Raw genomic sequence first — 21,928 nt, 5'->3', positions numbered from 1 at the left:
TGAAGCAGCCTGGATGTCCACTGCAAAAAGAAAAAAATCTTTTACCTTTTCCAGAGTTCCATTCAGTACCCAAATTATGTCTAGTTTTCGAGGTCCTTCATCAGGGAACCAAAATGATGAGGTAAGCAAAGAGTAAAGTATTTTCCAATTCAGCCTGAACTGAAATAAGACATCAGTTTTTCCCAATTTCCTGACCAGTTGAAATCTCAGTTTCCTCCCCCCCCCTTTACAGAAATTATCAGATTATACATAACACACTAGTAAATTTCCTGAAATAGCAATAGTCAGACAGTTTTATACAGCAATAGTTCTGTTCTCCAGGGGACAAAAAGGAAGCAGGATTAAGATTATGATCTTGGGTAATTATAGATCATCCTTTTCTAATAGTATTGCCTCTAATAGTATTTCAACATTCTGGAATCTGTGAGCCATCTCCCAGCCCTCTGATTTAATATTGTTCTAACTTGAATAGCCCTTCATTTCATTTTCTCTGCATATTTAATAGGGGATTGTTTGAGTGTCAAAAGTTCTTTCCATATAGCCCCTCCCCATGATCATGCAAAACATGAAAAACGCATCTGAATGTAGATCTATAGTCAGGAGTCTAGGATTGGGGTTCCAGAGATTGCCAGCTTCGTCTCAAAAAGAAAGGCAAAGTGGGAGCGGTCCTAGCACTGTATATCTCACTGACCACTTGCTCTGATTACAGACATAAGAGGAAAAACCAGGGGCATGATTTAAGACAGTTTTACTTCAGGTAGCTGTCCTAATTTTTAGCCATCCCATCTCTAGATGGTGGAGTTTAATGACCTATGCAAACAGTTATACCTGAATTCAAAACTCCAAGTAAATATTAGCTTCAGTCCCAAAAGATTTTATCTCCTACAGCAATTATCATTAATCAAGGCTTCAGGTGAATCTAGTTCTCAAGAATCACAGTAAAGATTCATCCTAGAAAGTTCAGATTATACAGTTTATTTTCATATCTAAGTAGATGGTTCTAGGTTTAACATTAGATTATTTTGCCTTCAAAATATTCAATACAAAGAAAAATTCTAAATTGCATATTGTCCATCCTGTTTCCACAGAAAAGAAACTTTCAGATCTTTCATATTTAACATTAATACTCTCTTCATTCTGAAAAAGATTAAATTTTTGTAAATAACCCTACCAAATTATTAGATCAGATTAAAATAATCTTTAAACAAGGAGACTATCACGCATGAAAATAAACATTAAATAATTTGCTTTAGTCAGATGACATCTTAGTAGAAATTAATTCCTTTCAGAAAACTTACAGTTCCCAACAAACTCCTTAGAACAGCTATAGACTTGAAAAATAAAAATAAAACATTCAGTTATTAACATCATATAAATGTAGGCTGTTCCTTTAAACAGTAGAAATAATTAATATCTAGAACACCTGACCAGGCCTCTCTCCACGTGGTCACCCTTCCCCCACACCGCCATGCTTCCCAACCCAATAAATCATAGCTCCATTTAAACTATTAATTGCTTTTGCAAATCAATCTTTCTTGTCCCATGTCTGTAAGTAAATATATATGTATATATTTTTAAACTTTACATTTCAAGGTTAGCAAATAACTGATCCAAACTTCATAAAACTTATACATGCCCAACAGAGCTGACAAATACTTAAGGCATAGCTCAATTACAAATTACCCAATACCTCTAGAAAACAACATACCATCTAAGTAGGGAGATACAATCACAACCTCCCCTAAGTTAAGCTACCGGCATTTTGTTTTAATAACCTATATTTTAACTTAAAATCCCAAACACAGCTTTAAATTCCCAATAATATAAAACTACTTTGCCCTCATATTTAAAACAATGAATTTCACCAAATAGCAGTTTCTTTCCCCCAGCCCACGTGGCCCTGCTGCAGTCAGGACACATAGGAGGAAAAGGAAAGAAGCCACCATTTTCACTCGATCAATCCCACATACTTCCTGATGTACAGGGTTACTGATCCCAAATGGGATCTACTAAGGGGTATTTCTGGTCAGCTGAAACGGCCCCTGCTTCAAAATAGACATATTTCTCCTTCCCATCTGAAGGCCCCTAGAAGGAATAATGGAATTAAATCCTCTCAGGTACACTATTTAATCCTTTTGGCACACCCAGTCTGCAACAAAACAGCAATACCTTATCATCTTTTTCTTGCTTTTTTTTTTTTTTCCCCTCATATTTTGGCAGTTTGTTCCAATTACTTAATTTATCTCCCAAGGGACTATCTACCGGTATTTTCTGATATTTTTCTCATTTCTCTCTGCAAGGGCTGGCTGGGACTGGGCCACACCCATTGAATTTGGAAGGAGTTTAATCCAGAGCCCCCTCCAGCACGGGGTTCATAAACTCCAAAATGCCCAAACACGCTAACCGTCACTGGTTAACTCCAGTCACCCAAAAGGCCTAGCCTATCCTGTCCAGAGCCCCCTCCAGCAAGGAGTTCACAGGGCTTACCTCTGGGTTGCTGCGCAGCAAATTGCTTGACTGATCTGTCCACCAAAAGGTTGGGATTTTCACCGCGGAGTTTCTCACTTTGATTTTCTCTGAGTTTCTCCACGTCGGGCCCATTTTACATTGGGGAGCAAGAAGTTCCTGGACGCTGGCGGGCTGCCTAAATCAGGGCAGGGCGCCTTCCCGCTAGCACCCAGGAATTCACTTACTCACCGAGTAAAGGATCCCGGATGAGCCCCCAACTGTGTGGTACGGAAATGGTGAGGGGTCACCATTTAATAAAAAAGCTGGAGAGAGCTCTAGAGAAAAGCAAAGTTTATTGTACATTCTCCTGAGAAGGGCGTCCCACCCTTCGAGCAGACAATCGAAGAGAGGAAGCGCCTCCTGTGGGCAGGACAGCCCCTTTAATCCCTAACGCAAAACACCCCCTCCCACCACTGACTCTCATCCTCATTGGCTGAGAGTCTTACATTCTAAACTCAAGAACTACCCACAAAATTGAACTTGACCAATAAGTACATAGTTGCCTATATTTGACTGAAATAGGGAGGAGATTGTGTCATGGGAGGGTAGCAGGAAGGGGACTCGATTATGCCCTTGAATCAATGCTCAAAGTCCTTCAGGCCTACTCAAACTCTGAAGTAGAGGAAGCCTTACTCGATTTTCACAACTGTCTTGAAGGATCTCACCTCATCTCTTTCAGTAGGCAGGAAAAGAACTAGGAGAATATGCAATTTATAAGGATAAGGAAGGAAATAAGCTCTGGAGAAGAGAATGGTTAGCAGAGTCAGATGTTTTCCAAAGACTAATAAGGTCCTCAGTGAACCTTTTAAAGAGCAATTTCTGTAAAGCAGTGTCAGGATGAAGCAGTTGGGATGAGGTACTAATTATAAGGAAGTTGATGGTTAAAGGGAGAAGAGAGATCAGATAGTAGTTTGATGGATAAAAAAGAATTTTTAAGTGCTGAAATTGGAAAAGAAATCAGTGAAATAAAATGATTAGGGACAATGAAGGAGGGAGGAAAAGAAAAGTGGGTGTGGGTGGAGACATGGGGGGGGTGAGGTAGAGAAAAACAAAGAGACAGAGAGGGAGAAAGCCAGATTGGAGTGTGTGAGGGAAATGGAGAGGGAAATGGAGAGGGAGAGGAAGAAAGAGAATGAAGTGGGAGAGTTAAAGGGGAGCATTAAAAACACAGGTGAAGCAAGAGAGAAAGATAAAGTAAGGATGAAATTAAAGTCACAGGTAAAGGAATTAGGTTTATGCAGGAAGAGAAGGCCTCTGAGATACAAAGTAGGGAGTGGTCTTGGGCTAATCTTAAAGAAACCATTTAAACTGCCGTGAAGGGTCAGAGGAGAGTTTCAGAGCTCACCACAAAAGTTAACAAGGATAGTTTCAGGGTTCACCCTTATCAGGAGGACCTGAGTTCAAATCTGGTCTCAAACACTTAACACTTCCAAGCTGTGTGAGCCTTGGCAAGTCATTTAACCCTAATTGCCTCAGCAAAAAAAACAAAAACAAAAACATGGGAGACACTGGAACAGGACCACCCAGTATCCTTCATCAGAGATATTATCCTCTATGAGCAAAGCAGAATTGAATTAGCTCAGAAGAAACATGATATGTACAAAATTAAGAGAATTCCCCAAACATTCATAGGGACTATTTGCATTCAACTTGTGTCAGGGCATTACAAAACTTGTATTGGTCTGATCAGTCACAGTCCACCACACTAACTTGATAGTAATGTCATTTTGGTCCTCTTGGAGAATTAATGAAGGCCAACAACCAACCAAATTCTTTGTAATCTGACTTCTGACTTCTTCATTTGATTAAAACAGCTCCCTCTGAAATCACTCATGCCCTATCAATTGTCAAAAGTCTTCTCTTCCTCTCTCTCTCTTTTTAAAGCTTTTTTATTTTCAAAACATATACATGGATAATTTGTCAGCATTGACCCTTACATAGCGTTGTCTTTCAGATTTTCTCCTCCTTCCCCCTCCCTCCCCTATATAGCAAGCTATCCAATATATGTTAAACATGTTAAAATATACTAAATCCAATATGAATTAACATATTATACAATTCTCTTTTTGCACAATAAAAATCAGATTAAAAAAAGAAAGTCAATAAGTAAGAAAATAAAATGCAAGCTAACAACCACAAAGAGAGTGAGAATGTTATGTTGTGATCTACAGTTCCTACAATCCCTCTCTGGGTGTAGATGGCTCTCTTCATCACAAGATTATTGGAACTGGCATCAATCATCTTATTGTTGGAAGGAGTCATGTTCATCAGAATTGATCATCGTATAATATTGATGTTGCCATGTACAATGATCTGATTCTACTCATTTCACTTAGCATCAGTTCATGTAAGTCTCACCAGGACTTTCTGAAATCATCCTCCTGATCATTTCTTACAGAACAATAACATTCCATAATATTCATATACTATAGTTTATTCAGTCATTTTCCAATTGAGGGGCATCCACTCAGTTTCCAGTTTCTTGGCACTACAAAGAGGGCTGCCGCAAATATTTTTGTACATATAGGTCCTTTTCCTTCTCTTAAGATCTCTTTGAGATATAAGCCCAGTAGTAGCACTGCTGGGTCAAAGGGTATGCACAGTTTGATAACTTTTTGGGCATAGTTCCAGATTGCTCTCCAGAATGTCTGGATTCATTCACAGTTCCACTAACAATGTATTCATGTCCCAGTTTTCCCACATCCCCTCCAACATTCGTTGTTGTCTTTTCCTGTCATCTTAGCCAATCTGACAGGTGTGTAGTGGTATCTCAGAGTTGTCTTAATTTGCATTTCTCTGATCAATAGTGATTTAGAGCATCTTTCACATGATTAGAAATAGTTTTTAATTTCTTCATTTGAAAATCATTTGTTCATATCCTCAAAGGTCTTTTCTTAATCTTCATCTCTGATCTGTCTGATATTACTGATCATCTTCTTCTCCTGGATATTCTCAATTCTAGCTTTTCATGACACTGCTCTCTCCTGCTTCTCTTTCTAGTGGTCGGACAGCAACTTTTCATTTTCCTTTGTTATATCTTCCTTTCCATCTCTTTCAATAACCACATCCTCCATGCCTGGAATGTTTGCTCTCTTCCCTTCCACCTACTGTCTTCCCTTGTTTCCTTCCTTCAGATCCTACATTTGGCAGTGATACAACCTTCAGTGTCTCCCCATTACCAACCAAATAAGTAACACCTCCCCATAGCCTTGCCACACTCTTTCCAGTGTTATTTCCTACTGCATACTATTCTTCATTCATGTTCCAGTCATACAATACTATTCACCATCTCTTGTTCCCTACTATCTCCCCCACTTCCATTTCATTGTCTATATCCTTTTCTTAAAATGCCAGCATTCCCTAAACTGTTTCCCTGGCCTCAATTCTCAATCCCCACTAGCTGAAATCCTTGACTTCCTACAAGGCTCACTTCTTCCATGTGACTTTCTTAGCTTCAGCCCTTATCTAGCAATCCTCTCTCCCTGAATTTCTCAGGGCATATTATTTATATCTTTCTTTTGTATAAGTGACCTTCTAGTTTGCAACATAAGTATTCTTGTATTTGCTTAGAGAAATGAACTCTCATGGTTGTACAGGATTTCTGAGGTCATCTACTTCAACTTTAATGAAAATATTTTTAGAAGAATTGCACGTGTTTAACCTCTATTGGATTTCATGATATCTGGGGGTGGGGGAGGAGCAGGAAGGGAGAAAAATTTGGAACACAAAGTATTGCAAAGGTCAATGTTAAAAAACTATGTATGTATTTGGAAAAATAAAAAGCTATTAAAAGTAAAACAAATAGCATCAACACACACTGAAATAGACACTAGATAAAAGGGTCTTTTAAGCAGTCTGGAAAAAAGAAACCTAGGAGAATAGAGCAGGAAGAGAAAGAAGTGAACAACTGATTGAGGATCTCTCTCTTTCTATAGAGTAGGAATCACAGACTTGGAGAAACAAACCATGCCAATGAAAAGAATACACAAGAGAAGACTGCAGTTAGTCATTTGGAATCAGAGACTGGTTGAAATCAAATTGTGAGTTCAAAGTACCTTGGGATGGCTCAGGAGGAAATCAGCAGCTTCTTCAAAGTATTCAATATCCAAAACAGGTGGTAGTGCGGGCAAATCTTCATAGTCAAAGTAAGCTAAGGCCAAAGTAGCAAAGCCATGGCTGGCCAAGAGACTGGCTCGAAATTCAACCAGTCCCCCAATGCCACCAAATAAATCGATTACTCCAGGGAAAGGGCCTTCTCCTGAGGAAAATTTTAAAAGAATTTTGGGGTGAGTAAAAAAATTTAAAAAAGAAGCCATTAAGAAAGAAGGCAAGAGTCAAGAAGGAAGAAAGAACAATATATTCAGACTTTGGGCACTAATACATGTAATGACCATGTTAGCACCCTGGATACCTTAGAGTCAGCCCGCATCAGAATAAGCAAAAGTCTTTATTCTTGGGTCTTTTTTGGGGTCACCTTCAGGGGAATAGATATAGGAATCTCCACACCTCCTTTCTCTTTCTCCACTGCCAAAGAATGATCCAGCTTGTCTTACTCCACCCTCTGATTTCTCTCACACTTCTCTGTCCACACCCACTGATCCAGCCAGCACAGAATAGTTGGGCCAGGCCATTCTCCAAACATATGTTAATAAGAATATTGTCCAACTGATAATTAGCCTCAAGTGCTTGGCTATTCAAGTGCATCTCCTTTTCAGCCCTTTATATCTCCCGCTTTCTTTTGTTTTAGGACACAGTTGGTCACGCCATCCCTGACTTCTCAGGGAGATGGGGACCCCAAAAAGGAGGTGATCACGCCCCCTCTGACTTCTCAGGAAAAGAGGTGAAAACACTGAAAAGGAGGTGATCACGGCCTCTCTGACTTCTCAGGAAAAGAGGTGAAAACACTGAAAAGGAGGTGATCACGCCCCCTCTGACATCTCAGGAAGGGAGAAGAAAAGCACCAAAGGGAAGTGGGGATTGCTAGTTGGTTTCTGGGCTGAAGGGTCTTATTAGAAACAGGTATGCACAAACCCATCAGCATGGGAGGCATTACACAAGCACATAACGATAACACACAGGCTATTAGTGATGACTCTCCCCACAGTCAGTGCAGGCTCAATGTGGTGTAACAAACAATTACACCTCTCCAAATACATAACATCACAAAGAGAATTTCCCATTCTCCTCTCATTTGCCATAAACCTTGATTTCTTAATCTTACTGCCTATCCCCTGAGTTTATCCCTAGTTTATTTTCTCTACATCATATTTATACATCTTCATTTACATGTAGCATCTCTCATTAGGAAATAAGCTGTCTGAAGGAAGAAATTATTTTGTTTTGTTTTTCCTGTTTTTGTATCCCTACTCTTTGTAGAAGGCCACAGATAGTGGGGGAACTCTGGGTGAGGTATAAGACTCTTCATCCCAGAGGGAACCTGCTGACAATATCTGGATCAGCTCCTCATCGCCCCTAAGGGATCTCGGCCTTCTTGAGAAGTCAGGGGGAGGTAACAACCTGTATTGTGATTGAAGCAGAGTGATAGCAGGTGGCAATCTACATACAATAGCAAGTTGTTCATGTGGTCCCACCTACACAGAATATATTTAGCACATATTATTAGGACATATAAGAGGGAGAATTTGGAATAAATAGGTTCCATATTTCTACCATCCTTGTGGGTCTCCTGCTTTCTTCACTACTCCTCTAAGACACTATGTTTTTTCACCCCAACTTGGGGGCTCTAGAAAGCAGAATAAAACAACCCTTAGTATGGGATCTAGACATAGTGGGTACTTAATGAAGGCTTGGCTGACTGATTGACTGCGTACTCCTGGTTCGGGAAGACAGTTGCTGAAGGTGATGCTCAGGTGGGAGAAGTCCCTACCAAAGTAACTCACAACTTTTCTATAATTTATATATGCCTTAGCTGCCTGAGACTCACAGATGTCCAGAGACTGCCCAGAGCCATTGAGTTCCTGAATTTCATAAGCAGGATTTGAACTCAGACTTATCCTCACTCCAATCCAGGACTCTAGCTACGAGGTCTTGCTACTAGGCTTCCTTCTTAGCCCATAATGGAATGAAATAACCAGAATCCTGGGTGGGCCAGAAAGTTTCTTTGAGATTCACTTGCCACACATAATTGCCTAGCTCAGAATATGAAGGAGTTAGAGAATGAAAAAAGGAGGATAGCTTTATTGATTTCAACTATAAGTACATGAACCAACCCAGTTTTTAGTCATAAGTTTCCAAAGACTGCAACCTAAATTGATATCTGTCAGGCAGAAGTCCTGATTGGATCGCCACTGTGTTAAATTTGTTTCTTTGGTGGGATCTGAGGCCATAGCAAGAACTGGCAAATTAGCCAGTAAAGAAAGCGAGAAGTGAAGTGATGGTAAGCGTCATCAGAGGAACAGGATGCTGAGATATAAAGGAAAGAGGCACGGGTGAGGCTCAATTTCCTTCCTGAATGGAAGTGTCCACTGCACTGAGCATATACTGTACAACACCTAATGAGCCCTTTTAACTCAGTGGTTGGAAACCTCTATGACAAAGAAGGCCAGTCTCCTACTCAATGAAGTGTGTCTCCAGTTATCCACAGATCACCAGTTTCCCACATCCTATCACCAATTTTAGTAGGTGACGAGTAGATGGAATGAAAATCAAAGCCAAAGCCATAACCAACAATTTACAGGACTAGAGCAAGTAGAGAGGGACATGGTCACCTAGCCTGTGACTTCTGGATATAGAATTGCTTTGAAATGTTAACAAGTTTTTGTGAAATTATACTAACCGCTACTGGCCAGATAGATAGGAGCAGAGATGTAGTAGAGATGTGTATGGGACCAGCAGAGATTTGGAGGTGGAAGGTGGGAGTTAGAGGGGAGACAAAAAGTGGGGAGAACACTGGGATACCATTAGCCTTGGAAGCTATTAAAAAGAAGGAATTTCACAACAAGGAAGGGACAAGGCCTCTAAGATGTTGCTGTTTGGACCCTCTAACTTTACTAACCTGGGTCAAAGCCCTACTACCTTCACCCTAGTTAAAATACTTACTATAAAACTGGAAGCAATATAAATGGATGCAGCCAATTAACAAGCATTTATTAATTTCCTATTCTGAACCAGGCACTACTAGCTCTATGGAAACAGACTCTACCAGGAGTTTACATTCTAATGTGAGTGACAGCCTATACATATATGAAGGTAAAGGGCTAAAACTCTGAATAGGTGCACTGGAATCAGACAACCAAGCACTTAAGACTAATTACCTATTGGACAATAATTCTATTAGCATATGCTAAATGGCCCTTCTCATTATTCTGTGCTGGCTCAATCTTTTGGTGTATACAGATAATCATAGGAGGGATTAGGGGGTGGAGTGAGACAAGCCAGAGTCACTTTGGAGGAGGACAAGGAGAAGGGAGGTTGTGGAGAGCTTGTGGCAGTTTTGTCCATCCCCTTCACTTCTCCCCTTAAAGACCAAGGACTTTTGCTTATCCTGACTCTGGCTGATTCTGAGACCTCCAGGGAGCTAACCTGGATTTCACATATGAATATATAAATACATACATATATAATAAATACAAAGTTGTAGATGGGAGAGCATTAGCTATGGGTGTACGAAAGGTTTCAGGTAGACGATGGCACTTGGAGGAAAGTAGGGGTTCCAGGAAAAAATAAGGAAGAAGTGTGTTCTAAGCATAGGGGACAGCTAATACAAAGAAATGGAAGTGAGAGGTGGAACATCTTGTGTGAGGAGCAACAAACAGGCTCAAGATTATAATGTAGAATTTAGGAAGGAGAGCAATGTTTCTGAAAACTAGAAAGGTAGGAAATGGCCAAGTCGGGAAGAGATTTTAGTGCCTACAGAGGAGTTTCTATGTGACCCTGGAATTAACAGGGAGTTATTACTGTTCATAAATAAGGAAGTAATATAGTCAAACCTGCACTCCAGGCAATTCTTTTTGGCCTTAAGTGGAAGATGGATTAGTGTAAGAAAGAGATTTGAGATAGGAAGACCAGAGTGAAATATCATGCTTCAGAAATTTGGTGCTGTAAGGAACCACAGAAGTATAGTTCTAGAAGTGTACTTCTGTGGTTTTTATAGCTCCAAATTTCTGACGGGTCAAGTCAATTGCCCATCACACACTAATACATGACTTTCTGAGGAATAATTCAAATTCAGATCTTCCTATCACCAAGATTAGCATTCTATTGACTGAATTCAGACTGTCACAATATAACATGAGAAAAATGATGAAGATCTCAACTGGTAATAAAGAGATGTCCGTGGAAAGAAGGAAATTCATGTGAGAGAGACTGTAGAAAAATAACCAGATTTGGCAAGTGATGCAACACGTGAGCTGGTTGAGAATAAGGAATTTAGAATGACAAGAAGATTACAAATCTAGTTGACTCAGGCTGACAATCAGACAACAAACATTATTTGGTATCTGGACATAGTGCCACAGTGCAAAGCATGCTGGGTTTGGAGTCAGGATGACTCAAAATCTGATCTCAGACATTTGGTAGCTGTGTGACTGGGCAAGTCACTTCACTCTGTGTGCCTCATTTCCTGTAGATAAAAAAGGACATGGCAAACTACTCCATTTTCTCTGGAAGAAAACCCCAAATGGTGTCATGAAGAATCAGACAGAATTGAACCATAACAAAATTGAAAGTATATAAAAGTCCACAATAATAAGAAAGTCTGAAAGGAGATAAGGTTTGGGAGCTGGAGTCAAAGGGCAGGGAAAACAATGAATTTTGTTTACCCTTCATAAGCACTGCACCCAGTTTGAAATGTACAATAAGCATTTGATTCTGTTGAACATTTGAAAGTGGGGGGAAACAAAGACTGGGTCTATAGGGACAATCTGCTTTGAAAGGATAATTGTACTCATAGAAATTGGTGATGGATGGGGTCTGAGTAAAAGAAAAGGAGAAAAAAAAAACAGAAGAAGCAGAAGCAGAAGAAGAAGAAGAAGAAGAAGAAGAAGAAGAAGAAGAAGAAGAAGAAGAAGAAGAAGAAGAAGAAGAAGAAGAAGAAGAAGGAAGAAGAAGGAAGAAGAAGAAGAAGGAAGAAGAAGAAGAAGGAAGAAGAACAAGAACAAGAACAAGAAGGAAGAAGAAGAAGAAGAAGAAGAAGAAGAAGAAGAAGAAGAAGAAGAAGAAGAAGAAGAAGAAGAAGAAGAAGAAGAAGAAGAAGAAGAAGAAAAAGAAGAAGGAGGAGGAGGAGGAAGAGGAGGAAGAGGAGGAGAAAGAGAGAAGAGAAAAGAAAATTTTAGAGAAAAGAAAATTTTTAAAAAGAGTGATGAAGAGAAAAGGATTTCACATGAATGGAAGCAGCATGCTACTTCCATCCAGTTCTGCATCATCAATCTGGACTGTCATTTCAGACATGGGGGGCAAGAACTAAACTGAGCCCTAAGGGTTAGGATATAGCTCCACAGGGTAAGTATGAGCTTGTTCCTTATTTCTAGGTTACCTTGGTGATGAGCTTCCAAAAGAATCTGGAAAGTTTGTCAGTGTGATGGAGTAACCCAAGAGCACATGAGGAGGAAAGTGACAATGGCCTGACTCTAGTTCCAGAATGGTTCACATCCACCTAATATTTGGGACATTTCTCAGAACTGGCTATGATCCAAAGACAACTTTTCATGCTGAATCCTAAGGAGACTGAGAATAGTATTACTCAGTTGTAAGCTAAATGTTTGAAGAGGGAAATAAAGCTATAGTGGAGAAAAGGAATTAGTTTGAAAATGAAGGAATAAGAATGTGACTGATTCAAACTTACCTGGTGGAAGGAAGAGAGCTCCTCGAATTCTACCTTCCCTTATTTGGATTCGAGTTACTCCAGGTGCTGAGTACCATCTCTCCACAATCTCAGTGGCCGCAGGAGGTGTAGGGAAGTCATATGCAGCTTGTTTTGAATCATATACAGACAGCTGGACCAGGTAGGGACTGTTCATCACATCCTGTTTGAGTAGCCTAGATAGCATCTTCCTAGGTTTCAAGGACCAGAAGAGGCCCATAGGATGGATGCCCACATAGTCCCCTCCAAGTGCAGCTGCCTGCTCCAGGTCTATCTCTCCACCTTCATCAGCATTATAGAAAACTTGAGACTGAAAGAGCACTCCTTTTTCATTTATCAGTTTTGCCTGCAATACTACCATCTGGTTAGGGAGCAGGCCAGTTACTCGGATTTGCAGTGGTTCATCAACAAGAGCTATTTTGGGGTGGACTATTATTTGGGCCATTGCTAGAGAAGTTTCTACTGGATAGTTTTCAGTCAAACATGAAGGTCTAAAAAAAATTACAAGAAATTAAATAAATTAGTGACAAGGCCTGGTTTTGAGTCCTGGTTGAGCTAATTATCTATGTAATCTTTTTCTTTTTCTTTTTTTTTTCTTTTTTCTTTTGAGTTCCAAATTCCCTCCCTCCAGTCTCTCCCATACCTGCTGAGAAGGGAAGCAATATGATGATACCCCTTAGTCTGTGTAATCTTATGTTAGGCTATATATCTTTCAGCTGAGATTTAGCATTTGAGATTGGCAATACCTTATTACTCTATTTCCTACAAATGTGCAACAAAGTTAAATGAGTCATACAGGATATCATTTAAGATCTTTAACTTCAGTTAGAAATCAATAAATCAATTAATCAGCAAGCATTTATTTATTTTGCACTTACTATTTGTCAAGCATAGAGACACCAAAAAAACAAAAACAGCCTTTTGTTTACTAGGAGCTCCTCTTCTAGTCAGGGAAGCAATATGCAAACAACTCTGTAGATAAAAGATATCTCCTATGCAAAGAACAGCTAATCTCAGTTAGAAGACTGGGAATTGTTGGAAGGATGAAATGAGGATAGTAAAGGTTTCCTATAGAATGTGGGAAATGAGTAAGCCTGAAAAGAAACCCAGGAACCTAAAAAGTCATGTTGATATGGACATTACAGGCCCATGGGACAATGAATAAGCTCCCAAAGTGAGAACATGGAAGGAAGAGTAAGGAACAATAGGGGAGCCAATGTAGCATAGAGGGAAGTTAGTGTAAAAAACCCTAAAATTAGCAAGTGTCCACTTTCTGAGGGTCTTTTAATGACAACCAATGTAATTGACTTTACATGTGATAATATAGTCAATGGGGAGCCCTTGGCATTACAGAGTAGAAGGCTGGCATGGCTGACCCACTCATTTTTTCTTAAAGTAGAATTACACACTTCCTTGTTGGAAAATAATCAGGTTCCATTACCCATATCCATATTAAATATATTTCCAGTTATCTGAGTTAGTACATGAACTACCAAACTCTTGCCCTCCAAGGATTCACAATCTGAGAGAGAAGAGCGATTCAAGGAAAATGTCACTGCTAATAAGAATTTTTAAAGTTAAGCTCTAATGACAGATAAAAGTTTATTTATGCCAGATGAGGAGAAGATATGGAGGGTCTGTCATATATATTGGTGGAGGGAGCTCATTTATACTGAAAAGGAATATATAACTTCTAAGGAAATAGCAGTGATGAGATCCCCTGACCTTAGAATGTTTTTGTTCTAACAATCTAGCTGTCAACGATTCTAAAGTCTTCTGGCCTTAGGATAGTCTTAGCAACATTACTGATTGTCAGATACATAGTCAGTAATAACCAAGTTCCTGAGACAATAGTGAATAGACTATTCCTCAAATCTACCTGTAAGCCAAATAAATTAGCAAATAAGTAACATGAAGTTCTGGTCTCTAACTTTTCCTATAAAATTAACCTTTGCTAATGGTTCTTTGCTAAATCCTTTTGGAACTTAGCCATCTTCTACTGTCATTACAATTACAATAAACTTTGCCTTGACTTAGAAATGGGTTAAAACCTGCAAATTCTTTTGAAACACTTCAAGACACTGGTCTGCCACCCCAACCTTTTGAGGTCTCCCTTTAGGATCTCAACAATATCATGGGTAGACTCTATTAAGACACATGCAGAAACATGACTTTTATAGAAATGTTTTGTATGACTTCACATGTGCCTTCTCAGTGTGAGGGGAGGAGAAAGGAGGAAGAGAGAGAATATGGAATTCAAAATGTTAAAAGCAAATGTGAAAAATTATTTTACATGTACTGGGGGAAAATAAAATAATAAATGAAAGTATCAACTATTTAAAAAAAAAAAAAAAAAAAAAAAAGGATAGCAGCAGAGCCAAGATCAGGGATTCAGATGTCTTGACCATCTCTGTTTTAATATGTATCAAATAGGAAGAGAGAGACTTGTAATGCATTTCATTTGTGGGAGATTAAGGTATCCCAAAGTCTGCTATAGCTGCAACTATGCAAACTATGCAAAAAGTGGTACCTTCCCACTATGCTTTCCAGAATGTAGCAGGAAGCTACCTCAAAGGCTGGAAACAGGGTCTTTTTCTATTTGTTTATTTCATGAATTTCACCCCGTAGACAGACTTCTTTCCAGACTGTTGGAAGCAATTAGCTTTTTCTCTGGGGACAGGGCAACCATAGCCTGCAGTCACTGGCTGTTTGTGATTTCTGACACAGCAACTGAAATCCAGATTAGGTAATGTTACTAATTAGCCAGACAGATTCTAGTCAGATGGAATAGGCGCAATGGGGATCTGTTGTGGAGAGAAGCACAAGATACACGATGAACTAGTAATATGGGATAAGCTTAGAGGAAGACTCAATGGGATTGACCAGCTATGAAATCCTTGCCTCAGTGAAATAGAGTCAGAGGGTTAATGCTAAACCCTGGCTTTTTCTCCTTTTCTCTAGTTGATGAAATGATCGTGGCAGGTTTGAAATGCACAATTTCTTCTCTTATTCTTTCCCCCATTTAGGAAGAAACAATAAGAGAGGCACAGAGAAAGACAGAAACTGAGACAGGTTGCATTCTCCCTGTGCCTTCTCTGTGATTCTTGTCCATATGATCCAGAGATGCACTAGAGCTAACTATGTGACCTGTTAAATTTTCAGTGTGAGCATTTACACTTTGGAAATCAAGCTACAAAGAAGGGCTTGATGTCTTCTTGATTTCTACACCTTCACACTCCAAGTCTGGTGCTGTATCCACTAAGCCACCTAGCTGCTCCTAGTACTTTCTAAATACTTCCTAAATGGGGGATATTAGCTATATGACTGGGCAAGTGGCAACCCCCTTTGCCTCAAAAAAAGGAAGCTATAAAGCAAATATTAATCATGTAAATGTAATTTAAAAGTGCATTTGGGTGTTCATTTTATTTTGGAAGAAGCTGTTATTAAACATTACCAGCACATTCACTTATTTTTCCACAAGTACTCTATAGAGGATCTCCCATTGCACTGAAAGTCTATAGAGTTTTAAATATTTCATGGATATCCATGCAGCACTTGGGCTTTTTGTTCATTAAAATATAGTTGAAAGAGAGATGAATCTGCCTGTTTGATTTTGAGCAAATTATTTAATCACACCTGGCTAAAGTCATCTGTAAAATAAGGGAGATTGGCCTAGATAAATTAGCCTCCAACAAGACCTGTCTAACAGAATTCAAGTGAATTCACCAGTTATTATTTAGTATCTGCTATCTAGGAGGCCCTGTATTAAGAAACTGCAAGAAATAAAACTACTTGTCCACAAAAAACTTATAATACTAACTGGTGAGCCTATAGATGCTAACCAGGTGAAATTTTCTTTCACATGAATTTCAAGGCAGCTTCCTGTGTCCAGAGAAAGAACTGGTAAATAGAAGTATGTAGAGAACGATAATACACACACACACACATACACACACACGCACATACACACAAACACACACACACCCCTATTTTTCTAAAAAAATTTAAATGATAATTTTGTTAAATGTTTCAAAGGAATAGCAACTCATGTATAGTAGATTTGCAGTTTCTTATATAATCATTTTTTTAAATTGTACTATTATGGAAATGATTGTTTTATTCCATAAATTAAAAATAAAATTAAAATTAAAATAAACAGAATTTCAAACCAGAAGTACAGATTCTTTTCTACCTTCAGAGAGCTCTTTATTAAAAATCTTAAAAAAAAAAAAAAAAAAAAACCAACAACAACAATTAGCCTGGCAACGTAAAAACATCCTCTTAGAAGTCAGCTTATTTACTCTTTCCTTCAATAATGATTACCTTTTCTACAAAGTTATAAGAAAAAAGTGTGCATCGTTCTCAGTCACCTGCCTGAACTGAAACTGTACCTTCACATTCTTTCCATAACCTGTAAGACATATTTCCTCCCTCTGTATCTCCATAATTCAAATATATGTGGCCATGCATTATTGGATAGAAAATGCATTTACGTAAAGGCATGCCAGAAGGATAGGATTGACAATTCCCTTTCAATGCATGCAAAACAGAAAGTAAAAGCTCTGTCTTATAAATGCCAACATTATAAGTAAACAAAACTTTGAACTGAAAAATTGCTTTCAATCCCTAATTGGTCCAGAAGAGATTTTTAAATCTCAGTTTAAAAGTACGTGGTCTGAAGCTTAAGAAACTGCAGTTAACTCCTGAAAAAGCTAGTATCTGGATTTTCCCACTGACTCTTCTCTCTAGCAGCTGATAGGGGAAAAAACCAAAAACCTTTGTTTACTATCCCACCAGATTTTTAAAGCTGTGCTCTCCAGTACTAAAAAGAAAATGCCTTTTGTCACATTACCTTTCCTTTCTGGCTTGTATTCTCTTCTCGTTTCTAGTTAGTCATTCCTGATCTGTGACCTTGACTTTTCATAATTTTCAGTTCTGTCCCTTTTATAATCCTGTTTCCAAAGACATTTGGGATGGGATTATCTCCTCATTGGTGGAAATGAAAATCCTGCCCTTTAGGAGGAGTGGGGCAGAGTTGACTAGATGAAGAGCACTTTCTTTTTTCTTTTTTTTTTTTCCGTCTTCCTGTTATCACTTGGGTGTTTCTGAAGTGGAAGGACCATGAGAAACATAATCTTGAAACTGTAGTTAGAAGTTTGTAACTAGCTCTTCACACCCTAATATAAATTGTATTTTTACACGCCCAGATGTGCTGCCCTTAAAAAACCTAAGATCAGAGAGATTGAAAATAAGTGAAAGGGACTTCTAGCCAAGATGGCAGAGAGGACACACACACCTATTTAAACTCTGTTTGCTCTCAGAATTTATTTCATGACAAGCCTCGGAAGTAGTGCCTGACTGGAAAAAAAAAAAAAAAAAAAAAAAAAAAAAACATACAAATAATTACCAACAAGAGACATCCTTGAAATTCGGCAGGAAAGTTTGTTTTTGTTTTTGTTCGGGGGCAGGGATGACCAGATTGGGCACAGGCTGAGGGTAGGCAGCAAGAACTTGGCAGGCAGCTCACACTATGCAGAGGTGGGAGGGGGGAGGGTGCTATCTCTGCAGAAAGACCTTTACCACAGTGTGGATATTCTGTCTTGGCAGCAAGTCAGGATCATCAGAGAAGCTGTAAGCACAGGAGATAAAGAATAAAACCCCCAAAAAGCTAGTGTCTCTCATGACCTTGCCACCCCCACCCAGAGTGACTCAGGGTGTTCTTAGAGCCTCAGAGTCTTAGAGCACAGAGGCAGTGCGCCCATTGCTGTCCTGTTAGTGCCTTGCTTCTGTCCCCTGCAGTCTGTAGAGGAAACCCGGTAACACCATCCAGCACCTCCCCCAAAAAGAAGCAGATTACATTTGTTTTTCTTGTTAGGTTGTTTTCTTTGATTCTTCTCTGACAAAATGAGCAAAAAATTTAAAAGGAATTTAACCACTGATAGCTTCTATATGGATAGAGAGCGTACTTTAAACCCTGAGGAGACTAAAAACAGGCTGTCACCAGAGGAATACCCAAAGGGAGATATGATCTGCTCCTCAATACACAAAAATAGCATAGAAGAAATCAAAAAGGCTCTCACAAGTGAGCTAGAAGCAAAATGGGAAAAGGAAAGGGAAACTTGGCAAGAGAGTCTGGGTAAGTCATCCCACTCATTTAAAGATAGAGTGGATAAAGAAATCAAATTCTCAAAAAACAGAATTAGTGAGTTGGAAAAAGAAAATAGCTCTCTAAAAAATAAAATTAGTGAAATGGAAAAAAATTCCATAGAACAAAACAACTCACTTAAAAACTCAATTGGACAATTAGAAAAAGAAATTTTAAAAAAAGTGAGCAAAAAAAATACTTCATTGAAAATCAAAGTGGAACAAGAATTGAATGACTCAAGGAGACACCAAGAATCAGTCAAGCAAAACCAGAAAAATGAAACAATGGAAAAAATGTCAAATACCTTCTTGGAAAAACAACAGACCTGGAAAATAGATCCAGGAGAAACAATCAGAGAATTATTGGACTCCCTGAAAAATATGATGAAAAAAAGAGCCTGGACACTATTTTCCAGGAAATTATAAAAAGAAAACTGCCCAGATGTTTTAGAAACAGAGGGTAAAATAGGCATTGAAAGGATTAATTGATCACCTACTGAAAGGGACGATAAAATCAAAACACCAAGAAATATAGTGGCCAAATTCCAGAATCATCAGACAAAGGAAAAAATACTGCAAGCTGCTAGAAAACATCAATTCAAATATGGAGGAGCCATAATAAGGATTAGCCAGGATCTAGCAGCGTCCACATTAAAGGATCAAAGGACCTGGAATATGATATTCTGAAAGGCTAAGGAACTTGGTATGCAGCCAAAAATAACTTACCTAGCAAAAATGAGCATCTTTTTCCAGGAAAGAAGATGGACATTCAACAAAACAAGTGAATTTCATCTAATCTTGATGAAAAAAATGGATCTAAACAAAAAGTGTGATCTCCAAATATAGAACTCAAGAGATTCCTAAAAAGGTAAAAAGAAATCTTGAGAACTATATTTCTGCCATAAAGATATATAAAGAACCATGTATAATTTGTTCTAGAAACTAGAGCTGGAAAGGAAATTGTACCAGAAAAAGGGTAAAATGGTGGTACTACATCTCACAAAGAGGCAAAAGTAACCTATTACATCTGAGAGAAAGACTGGAGGGAGATGAACATAGTATGCATCATATTCTCATTAGAACTGGCTTAAAGAGAAAAGTATAGACATTTGATTTACTGTGAAACTCCCTCCACTTCATTAAAAAGTGGGAGGGGAAAAGTGAAAAGGGAAGGAGTAAGCTAAGTGGAAGGGAATACAGAAATTATGAGGAAAACAAGTAAAATAGGGGGAAGAATTCTAAGGTGGGGGAGGGATACTAAAAAGGGAGGACTGTGAGAAGCAAGTGGTGCGCTCACAAGTTTAATACTGGGGGGGAAGGGAGAAGGAAAAGAGAAAAGCATAAGCAGGGGTTAACAAGATGGCAAGTAATATAGAATTAGTAATTTTAACCATAAATGTGAATGGAGTAAACTCCCCCCAAAAGAGGAAGCAGTTAGCAGACTGGATTAAAAGCCAGAATCCTACAATATGTTGTTTACAGGAGACACACCTGAAGCAGGATGATACATACAGAATAAAGGTAAAGGGTTGGAGCAGAATCTACTATGATTCAGGTGAAGCCAAAAAAGCAGGGGTAGCCATCCTCACCTCAGAACAAGCCAAAACAAAAATTGATATAAGTAAAAGAGATAAGTAAGGGCACTATATCTTGCTAAAGGGTAGCATAAAGAAGCAATATCAATATTAAATATATATGCACCAAGTGGTATAGCATCTAAATTCTTAAAAAACAAATTAAGAGAGCTACAAGAAGAAATAGACAGCAAAACTATAATAGTGGGGGATCTCAACCTTGCACTCTCAGAATTAGATAAATCAAATCACAAAATAAATAAGAAAGAAGTCAAAGGGATAAATAGAATACTAGAAAAATTAGATATGATAGATCTTTGGAGAAAACTAAATGGAGACAGAAAGAAGTCTTCTCAACAGTTCATGGTACCTATACAAAAATTGACCATATACTAGGACATAAAAACCTCAAACTCAAATGCAGTAAGGCAGAAATAATAAATGCATCCTTTTCAGATTATGATGCAATAAAAATTATATTCAATAAAACGCCAGAGGAAAATAAATCAAAAACTAATTGGAAACTAAATAATCTCATATTAAAGAATGATTGGGTGAAACAGCAAATCATAGCCGTAATTAATAACTTCACCCAAGAAAATGACAATAATGGGACATCATACCAAAATGTTTGAGATGCAGACAAAGCAGTAATAAGGGGAAATTTTACATCTCTAGAGGCCTACTTGCATAAAATACAGAAAGAGAAGGTCAATGAATTGGGCTTGATACTAAAAATGATAGAAAAGGAACAAATTAAACACCCCCCACCCCAGAAAAACACTAAAATTGAAATTCTAAAAATAAAAGGAGAGATTAATAAAATTGAAAGTAAAAAAAAAAAAAACTATTGAATTAATTAATAAAACTTAAAGTTGGTTCTATGAAAAAACCAACAAAATAGACAAACTCTTAGTAAACCTGATTAAAAAAATGAAAGAGGAAAATCAAATTGTTAGATTTAAAAATGAAAACGGAGAACTTGCCACTAATGAAGAGGAAATTAAAGCAATAATTAGGAGTTACTTTGCCCAACTTTATGCTAATAAATTCAATAATTTAAATGAAATGGAAGAATACCTTCAAAAATATAGCTTGCCCAGAATAACAGAGGAAGAAATAAATTGGTTAAACAGTCCCATATTAGAAAAAGAAATAGAACAAGCTATTAACCAAATCTCTAGGAAAAAATCCCCAGGACTAGATGGATTTACATGTGAATTTTACAAAACATTTAAAAAACAATTAACTCCAATGTTATATAAAATATCTGAAAAAATAGGGATTGAAGGAGTCCTACCAAATTCCTTTTATGACACAGACATAGTACTGATACCTAAACCAGGTAGGCTGAAAACAGAGAAAGAAAATTATAGACCAATCTCACTAATGAATATTGATGCTAAAATCTTAAATAAAATATTAGCAAAAAGATTACAGAAAATCATCCCCAGGATAATACACCATGACCAAGTAGCATTTATACCAGGAATGCAGGGCTGGTTCAATATTAGGAAAATTATTAGCATAATCGACTATATCAATAACCAAATTCAAAAAAAACATATGATCATCTCAATAGATGCAAAAAAAAGCATTTGACAAAATCCAATGTCCATTCCTACTAAAAACACTTGAGAGTATAGGAATAAATGGATTATTCATTAAAATAGTTAGGAGCATCTATTTAAAACCATCAGTAAGTATCATATGTAATGGTGATAAACTGGAACCTTTCCCTGTAAGATCAGGAGTGAAACAAGGTTGCCCACTATCACCATTACTATTCAATATTGTATTATAAACATTAGCTTCAGCAATGAGAGTCGAAAAATAGATTAAAGAAATTAGAGTAGCTAATGAGGAAACCAAACTATCACTC

At 38.0% G+C, this 21,928-nt stretch overlaps 1 protein-coding gene across 1 annotated transcript in view; it reads right to left on the bottom strand.

The window, feature by feature from the left end:
• Positions 1 to 17,317, bottom strand: part of BAAT (bile acid-CoA:amino acid N-acyltransferase) — a 28,033-nt gene extending 10,716 nt beyond the window's left edge. The window contains exons 1-3 of the mRNA XM_074283017.1: positions 17,181 to 17,317; positions 12,311 to 12,819; positions 6,564 to 6,766 (exon numbers count right to left, since the gene is read on the bottom strand). Of these exons, the coding sequence (XP_074139118.1) occupies positions 6,564 to 6,766; positions 12,311 to 12,773 (666 nt within the window). The 5' untranslated portion in view covers positions 12,774 to 12,819; positions 17,181 to 17,317. The remainder of the gene's footprint in view (positions 1 to 6,563; positions 6,767 to 12,310; positions 12,820 to 17,180) is intronic.
• Between the last annotated feature and the right edge of the window lie 4,611 nt (positions 17,318 to 21,928).

The sequence above is a fragment of the Sminthopsis crassicaudata genome, chromosome 1 (genome assembly GCF_048593235.1).
Source record: "Sminthopsis crassicaudata isolate SCR6 chromosome 1, ASM4859323v1, whole genome shotgun sequence".
Classification (NCBI taxonomy): Eukaryota; Metazoa; Chordata; class Mammalia; order Dasyuromorphia; family Dasyuridae; genus Sminthopsis; species Sminthopsis crassicaudata.
This window is presented reverse-complemented; position numbering and strand designations above follow the sequence as displayed.